The 12,500-nt window shown below is 42.4% G+C and overlaps 1 protein-coding gene across 1 annotated transcript in view; it reads left to right on the top strand.

Moving 5' to 3' along the window:
- LOC139424206 (noelin-2-like) overlaps window positions 1-12,500 on the top strand; it is a 37,887-nt gene that overhangs the window by 13,327 nt on the left and 12,060 nt on the right. Inside the window, exon 2 of the mRNA XM_071175885.1 lies at window positions 3,219-3,411. Coding sequence (XP_071031986.1) covers window positions 3,219-3,411 — 193 coding nt within the window. The remainder of the gene's footprint in view (window positions 1-3,218; window positions 3,412-12,500) is intronic.

Below are 12,500 nucleotides of genomic sequence, written 5' to 3'. Positions count from 1 at the left end.
GCAACATTAACCTATTCAAAGCAGTACTGCAGTAATTAGGTTTGTGCAGTAGGCTATAGGCCGAATACATTATCACTGCATATTGGCTCTGCTTGAATTGCCCTGCTAATACATTGTTGTTCAGACCATTTTACAAAAAACATCTAATCACACCGGTACTAGATCAGTTGTTGTTTTATTAGTTGTGAGGAATAGCTGAGTGAGCATACATTTAAATAATTGGCTTTTATTTTACTGGGCTGATGGTGCCTGCATCTGATGGTCCGTCTCAGCAGAGGGAGAGAGCAGCAGATTGAGGGTATGTCTCAGCAGAGGGAGAGAGCAGCAGATTGAGGGTCTGTCTCAGCAGAGGGAGAGAGCAGCAGATTGAGGGTCCGTCTCAGCAGAGGGAGAGAGCAGCAGATTGAGGGTCTGTCTCAGCAGAGGGAGAGAGCAGCAGATTGAGGGTCTGTCTCAGCAGAGGGAGAGAGCAGCAGATTGAGGGTCCGTCTCAGCAGAGGGAGAGAGCATCAGATTGAGGGTCTGTCTCAGCAGAGGGAGAGAGCAGCAGACTGAGGCTCCGTCTCTCAACATCCCTCTGCTCTCCCTTTCCTCCACTGACACTGACCATAAAGGGACACCGTCTTCCAGCTGATGGGGAAACTCGTGTCGCGCCGCATTATTTCTGCCTCATGCACAAATTCATGTTGTTACTCCTATGAACAGAGAAATTGAAATACTCCTTGATATTAAAAGAGACCCAAAGCCGCTGATAATAACAACAACAACGCCTGTAGATACACTTCCCAATTCATTCATTACTGTTGCTCTGCTTGTTGCAGCGCTGAGTGGAAATAAGAAGAACGCGCATTTAATTTTATCGTCACTCAAAGCCTAGGTTTACCTCCACTGTACTCACATCCTACCATCCCCTTGTCTGTACATTATGCCTTGAATCTATTCTACCACGCACAGAAATCTACTCCTTTTATTCTCTGTCCCCAACACACTAGGCAACCAGTTAAGTGTTGAATACAAAGTGTTGACAGTGCTGAGTAAGAACAGGAACTCTCTCATAGAAACAGCAGCTCTGTGCTGTATTCGTTGGTTTAAAAAAACTTTTTGAAATCTCACCACTTTGCTGTAGCTTTCTTTTCCGCCTGCTAAATTACTACAGACACGGTAATCTGAGCCATCCGATTGGCCAGCGGTAGGCCTATGGTGCGCTTGATTTACTCTCTGGTCTGGCCTGGGAATACAGAGTTTGTACCTTAAGACACATGAAATGGTTCAAAATGGGAACACTTGGCCTACCCGGCGAGCAGGGCAGCGGAATCAGGTGCACCTACAGCCAACAGTCCACATGAATAACAAAAATACAAACCCAAAATAATTTCCTTTTTTTTTACAGAAATGCTTTGGAGATCGGTTGATCACGATCGACTGATTGATCTCCAAGGCATTTCCAGACGTAGGCAACATCAGCCTGGTGACCACTGGTCTATATCAGCCTGGTGACCACTGTTCTATATCAGTCTGGTGACCACTGTTCTATATCAGTCTGGTGACCACTGGTCTATATCAGTCTGGTGGCCACTGGTCTATATCAGTCTGGTGACCACTGCTCTATATCAGTCTGGTGACCACTGTTCTATATCAGTCTGGTGACCACTGGTCTATATCAGTCTGGTGACCACTGGTCTATATCAGTCTGGTGACCACTGGTCTATATCAGCCTGGTGACCACTAGTCTACATCATTCTGGTGACCACTGTTCTATATCAGTCTGGTGACCACTAGTCTATATCATTCTGGTGACCACTGTTCTATATCATTCTGGTGACCACTGGTCTATATCAGTCTGGTGACCCCTGGTGACCACTGTTCTATATCAGTCTGGTGACCACTGGTCTATATCAGTCTGGTGACCCCTGGTGACCACTAGTCTATATCAGTCTGGTGACCACTGGTCTATATCAGTCTGGTGACCACTGTTCTATATCAGCCTGGTGACCACTGGTCTATATCAGTCTGGTGACCACTGTTCTATATCAGCCTGGTGACCACTGGTCTATATCAGTCTGGTGACCACTGGTCTATATCAGTCTGGTGACCCCTGGTGACCACTAGTCTATATCAGTCTGGTGACCACTAGTCTATATCAGTCTGGTGACCACTGGTCTATATCAGTCTGGTGACCACTGGTCTATATCAGTCTGGTGACCCCTGGTGACCACTAGTCTATATCAGTCTGGTGACCACTAGTCTATATCAGTCTGGTGACCACTGTTCTATATCAGTCTGGTGACCACTGGTCTATATCAGTCTGGTGACCACTGGTCTATATCAGTCTGGTGACCCCTGGTGACCACTAGTCTATATCAGTCTGGTGACCACTGTTCTATATCAGTCTGGTGACCACTGTTCTATAGCAGTCTGGTGACCACTGGTCTATATCAGTCTGGTGACCACTGTTCTATATCAGTCTGGTGACCACTGGTCTATATCAGTCTGGTGACCACTGTTCTATATCAGTCTGGTGACCACTGTTCTATATCAGTCTGGTGACCACTGGTCTATATCAGTCTGGTGACCCCTGGTGACCACTAGTCTATATCAGTCTGGTGACCACTAGTCTATATCAGTCTGGTGACCACTGGTCTATATCAGTCTGGTGACCACTAGTCTATATCAGTCTGGTGACCCCTGGTGACCACTAGTCTATATCAGTCTGGTGACCACTAGTCTATATCAGTCTGGTGACCACTAGTCTATATAAGTCTGGTGACCCCTAGTCTATATCAGTCTGATGACCACTAGTCTATTTCAGTCTGGTGACCCCTGGTGACCACTAGTCTATATCAGTCTGGTGACCCCTGGTGACCACTAGTCTATATCAGTCTGGTGACCCCTGGTCTATATGAATGCATCTGCCACTGTATTGAAGCCATTGGATGCAGTTTACCATAGCACATTCTGCTATATTACGGGCAATAGGTTCAGTACACGTCGTAGCATTTTGTATCAGAAAGTAGGCTGGCCCTCTTAGAAGTCTTGTAGACTGACAGATTGCTATCTTTTGGTCTGTAAAGCCCTCTTGCATAAACTTCCGCCATACCTTACCTCATTGCTATCCTTCTGAAATATGAGTTACCAGACCCAGACTCAGGGATGGCTAACCCTGGGCATCCCTTCCATCTTCACCCAGTTAGGGATATCTGATTTTAGTTATTTTGCAGTAAGGAGCTGCTGAGGGACCAGCTAGTTCATGGAGTTGCCAGTAAGGAGCTGCTGAGGGACCAGCTAGTTCATGGAGTTGCCAGTAAGGAGCTGCTGAGGGACCAGCTAGTTCATGGAGTTGCCAGTAAGGAGCTGCTGAGGGACCAGCTAGTTCATGGAGTTGCCAGTAAGGAGCTGCTGAGGGACCAGCTAGTTCATGGAGTTGCCCCCCCCCCCCCCCCCCCCCCCCCTGGATGTGGACCAGTACACCTTTACCAAAGACACAGGACTTGTTTGTTCTACTCTAGCCGGGGGTAGACAGTTCACAAAGTGGTTAGACCTTACACAGGTCTACCAGCAAGTGGAGGTAGATCAAGAGTCAAAGCATTTCCTGACTATAAACACATTGAAAGGTTTTATGCCAGATGAATAGACGGCCTTATGGAGGATCAAGCGCTCCAGCTGTATTCCAGCGTATCATGGACCAGGCCTTACAGGGTTTACCTGGGGCTGTGTGCTTTTCTAGATGACATTCTGATCACAGAGAAATCTGCAGAGGACCACTTACAGAGCGTAGAAGCTGCAGGAGCATGGGTTCAGAATAAACAGGGACAAGTGTGCATTTTTTTCAGTCCAGTGTCACTTACTTAGGTCACAGGATAGACGGACAGGGGGCTACATCCAGGATAGACGGACAGGGGGCTACATCCAGGATAGACGGACAGGGGGCTACATCCAGGATAGACGGACAGGGGGCTACATCCAGGATAGATGGACAGGGGGCTACATCCAGGATAGACGAGCAGGGGGCTACATCCAGGATAGACGAACAGGGGCTACATCCAGGATAGACAAGCAGGGGGCTACATCCAGGATAGATGAACAGGGGGCTACATCCAGGATAGACGAACAGGGGCTACATCCAGGATAGATGAACAGGGGCTACATCCACGATAGACGAACAGGGGGCTACATCCAGGATAGACGAACAGGGGCTACATCCAGGATAGACGAACAGGGGCTACATCCAGGATAGACGAACAGGGGGCTACATCCAGGATAGACGAACAGGGGCTACATCCAGGATAGACGAATAGGGGCTACATCCAGGATAGACAGACAGGGGGCTACATCCAGTGCAGGACAAGACTGAAGCCAGAGCAAAGACTCCAGAGACCAATCCAAACTATCGAGTGTAATTTTCAGATGTACTTCCCATTTTAGCGAAGGACATAGTCAGGGAAACTACCAAGGACAAGGGTTTTGCTAAGGTGAATCACTTCACACTTACAGGGTGGCCTAACCAAGTTACTGATCCTGAACTAAAGCCTTATTGGGTGAGAAGGGATGAGCTCCCTGTAGAAAGTGATTGTGTGTTATTGGGGTATGAGAGCGGTGGTGTCGGTCTACTCTACAGAGGGACTGAAGGAGCTACAGGAAAACCCACTAGGGCATGGTCAAAATGAAAACCCACTAGGGCATGGTCAAAATGAAAACCCACTAGGGCATGGTCAAAATGAAAACCCACTAGGCCATGGTCAAAATGAAAACCCACTAGGGCATGGTCAAAATGAAAACCCACTAGGGCATGGTCAAAATGAAAACCCACTAGGGCATGGTCAAAATGAAAACCCACTAGGGCATGGTCAAAATGAAAACCCACTAGGGCATGGTCAAAATGAAAACCCACTAGGGCATGGTCAAAATGAAAACCCACTAGGGCATGGTCAAAATGAAAACCCACTAGGGTATGGTCAAAATGAAAACCCACTAGGGCATGGTCAAAATGAAAACACACTAGGGCATGGTCAAAATGAAAACCCACTAGGGCATAGTCAAAATGCCCTAGTGGGTTCGTTGAGGAGTGTGTTTCTGACATTGGGCCACAGCTGTTGTCAAAAGAGATGGAGACATTGTTCCAGTTGAATGGGGGGTGAAACACATCAGCTTCGTATCATGCAGCTTGAAATGGCAGAGTGACTTGTACAGAATCTAAAACAGGCTCTAGAGAAGGACAAGTCATCAGGACGGCATATAGGGGGGGGGGGGGCAACTTTCTGTTTGCCTACAGGAATACGCAGCATGCCACAACTGGAAAAACTCCAGCAGAGTTGTTCCTCTAAAATGCCAGGTTAGAACAAGGTTATCACTGGTGAAACCCAGTTTATCAGCTGACATGCAGTCCAAGAAACAGGGCAAGCGGCTTCGTTTTGTTTTCAATCGGAACAAACAGTGCTTGTCCCGAGATTACCGGAGAGGAGAGAGAGAGAAACGGGGTTGTGAAAAGGGTACTTGGTCCTGTAACCTACTTAGTGCAGACTGAGGGAAAATTGTGTAGGAAGCATGTGGATCAAATGATGATGCAACACAATGAAAGAGAAGACCTGAATGTGTCAAAGTGGAACATTTCTGATTGGGACTTGGGAGCTACGACTGTGACAGGCACAGGTTGTGACACAGGTTGTGCCAGGCCGTGAGCCTCAGGGCCCAGAGCGTCAGGAGAGGCAAAAACATGGTCAGAAGGCCTCCGGACCGATTGGATTGTTAGCTAGATTACTGGAATTGTTAGCTAGATTACTTGTTGGTTATTACTGCATTGTCGGAACTAGAAGCACAAGCATTTCGCTACACTCGCATTAACATCTGCTAACCATGTGTATGTGACAAATGATTTGATTTGATTGGATCTGTAAACAGGTTGTATATGAGATGATGAGTGAAAAACTGTTTTGGAAAACCCATGATGTTCATCAAGGATGTTTTCAGAGGAAAGTGACAATTTCCCAGGGAGGAGTGTGGTGTGCCTGAGAAATGTGTTATGTGTTAATGAGTTTAGATGTAAAGTGGTTGTAAATAGCCAATGGGGATTTGTATGCAGGGCTTGAGTTTCTTGAATTAACAAATGATAATGGTGTTTCCGTTCTTACATTGAAGTGATTGGATTACGAGATTCAAGGGCTGTAAAAGTACAATGATGTATTGTAGCGTTGGGCTGAAGACACTGTATAGAGCAGAGGGGGTTGGGCTGAAGACACTGTATAGAGCAGAGGGGGTTGGGCTGAAGACACTGTATAGAGCAGAGGGGGTTGGGCTGAAGACACTGTATAGAGCAGAGGGGGTTGGGCTGAAGACACTGTAGAGAGTAGAGGGGGTTGGGCTGAAGACACTGTAGAGAGTAGAGGGGGTTGGGCTGAAGACACTGTAGAGTAGTCGACTGTAATGTGTTAAGGAGAACATTAAATACATCTGTTCCGTTTATTATTCATTCGCTTCGGAGTCTTCAGTAAAAGAACCCAGCATTTTGCTTCGGAGTCTTCAGTAAAAGAACCCAGCATTTTGCTTCGGAGTCTTCAGTAAAAGAACCCAGCATTTTGCTTCGGAGTCTTCAGTAAAAGAACCCAGCATTTTGCTTCGGAGTCTTCAGTAAAAGAACCCAGCATTTTGCTTCGGAGTCTTCAGTAAAAGAACCCAGCATTTTGCTTCGGAGTCTTCAGTAAAGGAACCCAGCATTTTGCTTCGGAGTCTTCAGTAAAAGAACCCAGCATTTTGCTTCGGAGTCTTCAGTAAAGGAACCCAGCATTTTGCTTCGGAGTCTTCAGTTAAAAGAACCCAGCATTTTGCTTCGGAGTCTTCAGTTAAAAGAACCCAGCATTTTGCTTCGGAGTCTTCAGTAAAGGAACCCAGCATTTTGCTTCGGAGTCTTCAGTAAAGGAACCCAGCATTTTGCTTCGGAGTCTTCAGTTAAAAGAACCCAGCATTTTGCTTCGGAGTCTTCAGTTAAAAGAACCCAGCATTTTGCTTCGGAGTCTTCAGTTAAAAGAACCCAGCATTTTGCTTCGGAGTCTTCAGTTAAAAGAACCCAGCATTTTGCTTCGGAGTCTTCAGTTAAAAGAACCCAGCATTTTGCTTCGGAGTCTTCAGTTAAAAGAACCCAGCATTTTGCTTCGGAGTCTTCAGTAAAAGAACCCAGCATTTTGCTTCGGAGTCTTCAGTTAAAAGAACCCAGCATTTTGCTTCGGAGTCTTCAGTTAAAAGAACCCAGCATTTTGCTTCGGAGTCTTCAGTAAAGGAACCCAGCATTTTGCTTCGGAGTCTTCAGTTAAAAGAACCCAGCATTTTAGGATGCAACAGAATGAGTGGCAGTTTGTGTCACAACCCGACTCGTGAGAAGTGACAAAGAGCTCTTATAGGACCAGGGCAAAAAAATAATAATATACAATATAATAATTTTGCTCTTTATTTAACCATCTTACATATAAAACCTTGTTTGTTCATCGAAAATGGTGAATAATTCACCACAGGTTAATGAGAAGGGTGTGCTTGAAAGGATGCACATAACCCTGCAATGTTGGGTTGTATTGGAGAGAGTCTCAGTCTTTCTCCACACACACAGTCTGTGCCTGTATTCAAATGGGCATGATTTGTTTCTAAATGTCCGCCCAAGACTGTAATGTTTCATTGAGTGGTGAGATAGTTATTTCGTACATATAACCCACTGTGGCTGAGGAAAGGCACTACTCCCAGTATAAGTGGACCCCAAATCAATGTAGTTCCCATGTTTATTTGTCGTTCCCCCCTGACGGCGTTGCACCCTGGAACACCTGCTCTGGGGCATCAGTCGGAGGTTACAGGGCCTTTTACTGAACAATGTTTTACATGATTGGGGCTTTGCTTTTGGTGTTTTGTAATTGATGTGTTTATAGATATGTATAGTGTAATTCAAATCAAATCAAATCAAATTTTACTTGTCACATACACATGGTTAGCAGATGTTAATGCGAGTGTAGCGAAATGCTTGTGCTTCTAGTTCCGACAATGCAGTTAAAACAAACACGTGTAATTAATGTGTTTATAGATATGTATAGTGTAATAATGTGTTTATAGATATGTATAGTGTAGTGTGTTTATAGATATGTATAGTGTAATAATGTGTTTATAGATATGTATAGTGTAGTGTGTTTATAGATATGTATAGTGTAATAATGTGTTTATAGATATGTATAGTGTAGTGTCGTGTTTATAGATATGTATAGTGTAGTGTGTTTATAGATATGTATAGTGTAGTGTGTTTATAGATATGTATAGTGTAGTGTGTTTATAGATATGTATAGTGTAGTGTGTTTATAGATATGTATAGTGTAGTGTGTTTATAGATATGTATAGTGTAGTGTGTTTATAGATATGTATAGTGTAGTGTGTTTATAGATATGTATAGTGTAGTGTGTTTATAGATATGTATAGTGTAATAATGTGTTTATAGATATGTATAGTGTAATAATGTGTTTATAGATATGTATAGTGTAATAATGTGTTTATAGATATGTATAGTGTAGTGTGTTTATAGATATGTATAGTGTAGTGTGTTTATAGATATGTATAGTGTAGTGATGTGTTTATAGATATGTATAGTGTAGTGTGTTTATAGATATGTATTGTGTAGTGTGTTTATAGATATATATAGTGTAGTGTGTTTATAGATATGTATAGTGTAATAATGTGTTTATAGATATGTATAGTGTAGTGTGTTTATAGATATGTATAGTGTAATAATGTGTTTATAGATATGTATAGTGTAGTGTCGTGTTTATAGATATGTATAGTGTAGTGTGTTTATAGATATGTATAGTGTAGTGTGTTTATAGATATGTATAGTGTAGTGTGTTTATAGATATGTATAGTGTAGTGTGTTTATAGATATGTATAGTGTAGTGTGTTTATAGATATGTATAGTGTAATAATGTGTTTATAGATATGTATAGTGTAATAATGTGTTTATAGATATGTATAGTGTAGTGTGTTTATAGATATGTATAGTGTAATAATGTGTTTATAGATATGTATAGTGTAGTGTGTTTATAGATATGTATAGTGTAATAATGTGTTTATAGATATGTATAGTGTAGTGTGTTTATAGATATATATAGTGTAATAATGTGTTCATAGATATGTATAGTGTAGTGTGTTTATAGATATGTATAGTGTAATAATGTGTTTATAGATATGTATAGTGTAATAATGTGTTTATAGATATGTATAGTGTAGTGTGTTTATAGATATGTATAGTGTAATAATGTGTTTATAGATATGTATAGTGTAATAATGTTTATAGATATGTGTAGTGTAGTGTGTTTATAGATATATATAGTGTAGTGTCGTGTTTATAGATATGTATAGTGTAGTGTCGTGTTTATAGATATGTATAGTGTAGTGTGTTTATAGATATGTATAGTGTAGTGTGTTTATAGATATATATAGTGTAGTGTCGTGTTTATAGATATGTATTGTGTATCTGTGGTTTAGTGATGTTTTAATGCAGGGCTCATCTGGGAAAGAGGTCTCAGCATGAATCCCTGACTAAACAACACACACACAGAGACCCACACACCTCCATGTCACTGTCATTTCCCCTCGGTCTCCATGACGACAGTCACATTGCAGCACCCCGGCTTGGCATTCGTGAATTTGTCTTCAGCCTGTGTGTGTGTTTCAGTGGGTAATTGGGACTGTAAGGCCTTCCTGCTATTGATTAATGATGCATTATGAAACACATAGTCCTTACACGTAAACCCACTCAGGATATATCAATTACACACACCTCAACAGGGAAAGAGGGGGAGGAGGGAACAGGGGAGGAGAGAACAGGGGAGGAGAGAACAGGGGAGGAGAGAACAGGGGAAGAGAGAACTTGGGAGGAGAGAACAGGGGAGGAGAGAACAGGGTGAACAGGGGAGGAGAGAACAGGGGAGGAGAGAACAGGGGAGGAGAGAACTGGGGAGGAGAGAACAGGGGAGGAGAGAACAGGGGAGGAGAGAACTGGGGAGGAGAGAACAGGGGAGGAGAGAACAGGGGAGGAGACAACCGGGGAGGAGAGAACAGGGGAGGAGAGAACAGGGGAGGAAAGAACAGGGGAGGACACAACCGGGGAGGAGAGAACAGGGGAGGAGAGAACAGGAGAGGAGAGAACAGGGGAGGAGAGAACAGGGGAGGAGAAAACAGGAGAGGAGAGAACAGGGGAGGAGGGAACAGGGGAGGAGACAACAGGGGAGGAGACAACCGGGGAGGAGTGTGTTATTACATCACTGGTACACTGTGTTATTACATTACTGGTACACTGTGCTATTACATCACTGGTACACTGTGCTATTACATCACTGGAACACTGTGTTATTACATTACTGGTACACTGTGTTATTACATTACTGGTACACTGTGTTATTACATTACTGGTACACTGTGTTATTACATTACTGGTACGCTGTGTTATTACATTACTGGTACACTGTGCTATTACATCACTGGTACACTGTGTTATTACATTACTGGTACGCTGTGTTATTACATTACTGGTACACTGTGTTATTACATTACTGGTACACTGTGTTATTTCATTACTGGTACACTGTGTTATTACTGGTACGCTGTGTTATTACATCACTGGTACACTGTGTTATTACATTACTGGTACACTGTGTTATTACATCACTGGTACGCTGTGTTATTACATTACTGGTACACTGTGCTATTACATTACTGGTACACTGTGTTATTACATCACTGGTACACTGTGTTATTACATCACTGGTACACTGTGTTATTACTGGTACACTGTGTTATTACATCACTGGTACGCTGTGTTATTACATTACTGGTACACTGTGTTATTACATTACTGGTACACTGTGTTATTACTGGTACACTGTGTTATTACATCACTGGTACACTGTGTTATTACTGGTACACTGTGTTATTACATCACTGGTACGCTGTGTTATTACATTACTGGTACACTGTGCTATTACATTACTGGTACACTGTGTTATTACATCACTGGTACACTGTGTTATTACATCACTGGTACACTGTGTTATTACTGGTACACTGTGTTATTACATTACTGGTACGCTGTGTTATTACATTACTGGTACACTGTGTTATTACATCACTGGTACACTGTGTTATTACATTACTGGTACACTGTGTTATTACATTACTGGTACACTGTGTTATTACATTACTGGTACACTGTGCTATTACATTACTGGTACACTGTGTTATTACATTACTGGTACACTGTGTTATTACATTACTGGTACACTGTGTTATTACTGGTACACTGTGTTATTACATCACTGGTACACTGTGTTATTACATTACTGGTACACTGTGTTATTACATCACTGGTACGCTGTGTTATTACATTACTGGTACACTGTGCTATTACATTACTGGTACACTGTGTTATTACATCACTGGTACACTGTGTTATTACATCACTGGTACACTGTGTTATTACTGGTACACTGTGTTATTACATCACTGGTACGCTGTGTTATTACATTACTGGTACACTGTGTTATTACATTACTGGTACACTGTGTTATTACTGGTACACTGTGTTATTACATCACTGGTACACTGTGTTATTACTGGTACACTGTGTTATTACATCACTGGTACGCTGTGTTATTACATTACTGGTACACTGTGCTATTACATTACTGGTACACTGTGTTATTACATCACTGGTACACTGTGTTATTACATCACTGGTACACTGTGTTATTACTGGTACACTGTGTTATTACATTACTGGTACGCTGTGTTATTACATTACTGGTACACTGTGTTATTACATCACTGGTACACTGTGTTATTACATTACTGGTACACTGTGTTATTACATTACTGGTACACTGTGTTATTACATTACTGGTACACTGTGCTATTACATTACTGGTACGCTGTGTTATTACATCACTGGTACACTGTGTTATTACATTACTGGTACACTGTGTTATTACTGGTACACTGTGTTATTACATCACTGGAACACTGTGTTATCACATTACTGGTACACTGTGTTATTACATCACTGGTACGCTGTGTTATTACATTACTGGTACACTGTGTTATTACATTACCTGGAAACCTAACGAGAACGTTTGAGGAATGTTCTGTGGTGTTTTTACAGATGTCGTGCACAACATTTTAGTGAACAGGAGAACGTTTCATATTAATACATAATTTTTGAAATGTTGATATCAAAAAAAATATTTAAATGTTTTCGTGATGTTATAATCCTTAGATAACACCCTATCTAGAACCTAGTGGGGAATCTTAGCTCATGTTCTGGGAATGTTCCCGGTTTGCTGGGCTCACACTCAGCTATCCTTCTCCAAACACACCATGAAACTCATCCCTCTCTCTTCTCATCCCTCTCTTCTCCTCCCTCTATCTTCTCATCCTTATCTCTTCTCAACCATCTCTCCTCTCATCCCTCTCTCTTCTCATCCTTCTCTCTC

This window comes from Oncorhynchus clarkii, chromosome 13 (assembly GCF_045791955.1).
Source record: "Oncorhynchus clarkii lewisi isolate Uvic-CL-2024 chromosome 13, UVic_Ocla_1.0, whole genome shotgun sequence".
Taxonomy (NCBI): Eukaryota; Metazoa; Chordata; class Actinopteri; order Salmoniformes; family Salmonidae; genus Oncorhynchus; species Oncorhynchus clarkii.
This window is presented reverse-complemented; position numbering and strand designations above follow the sequence as displayed.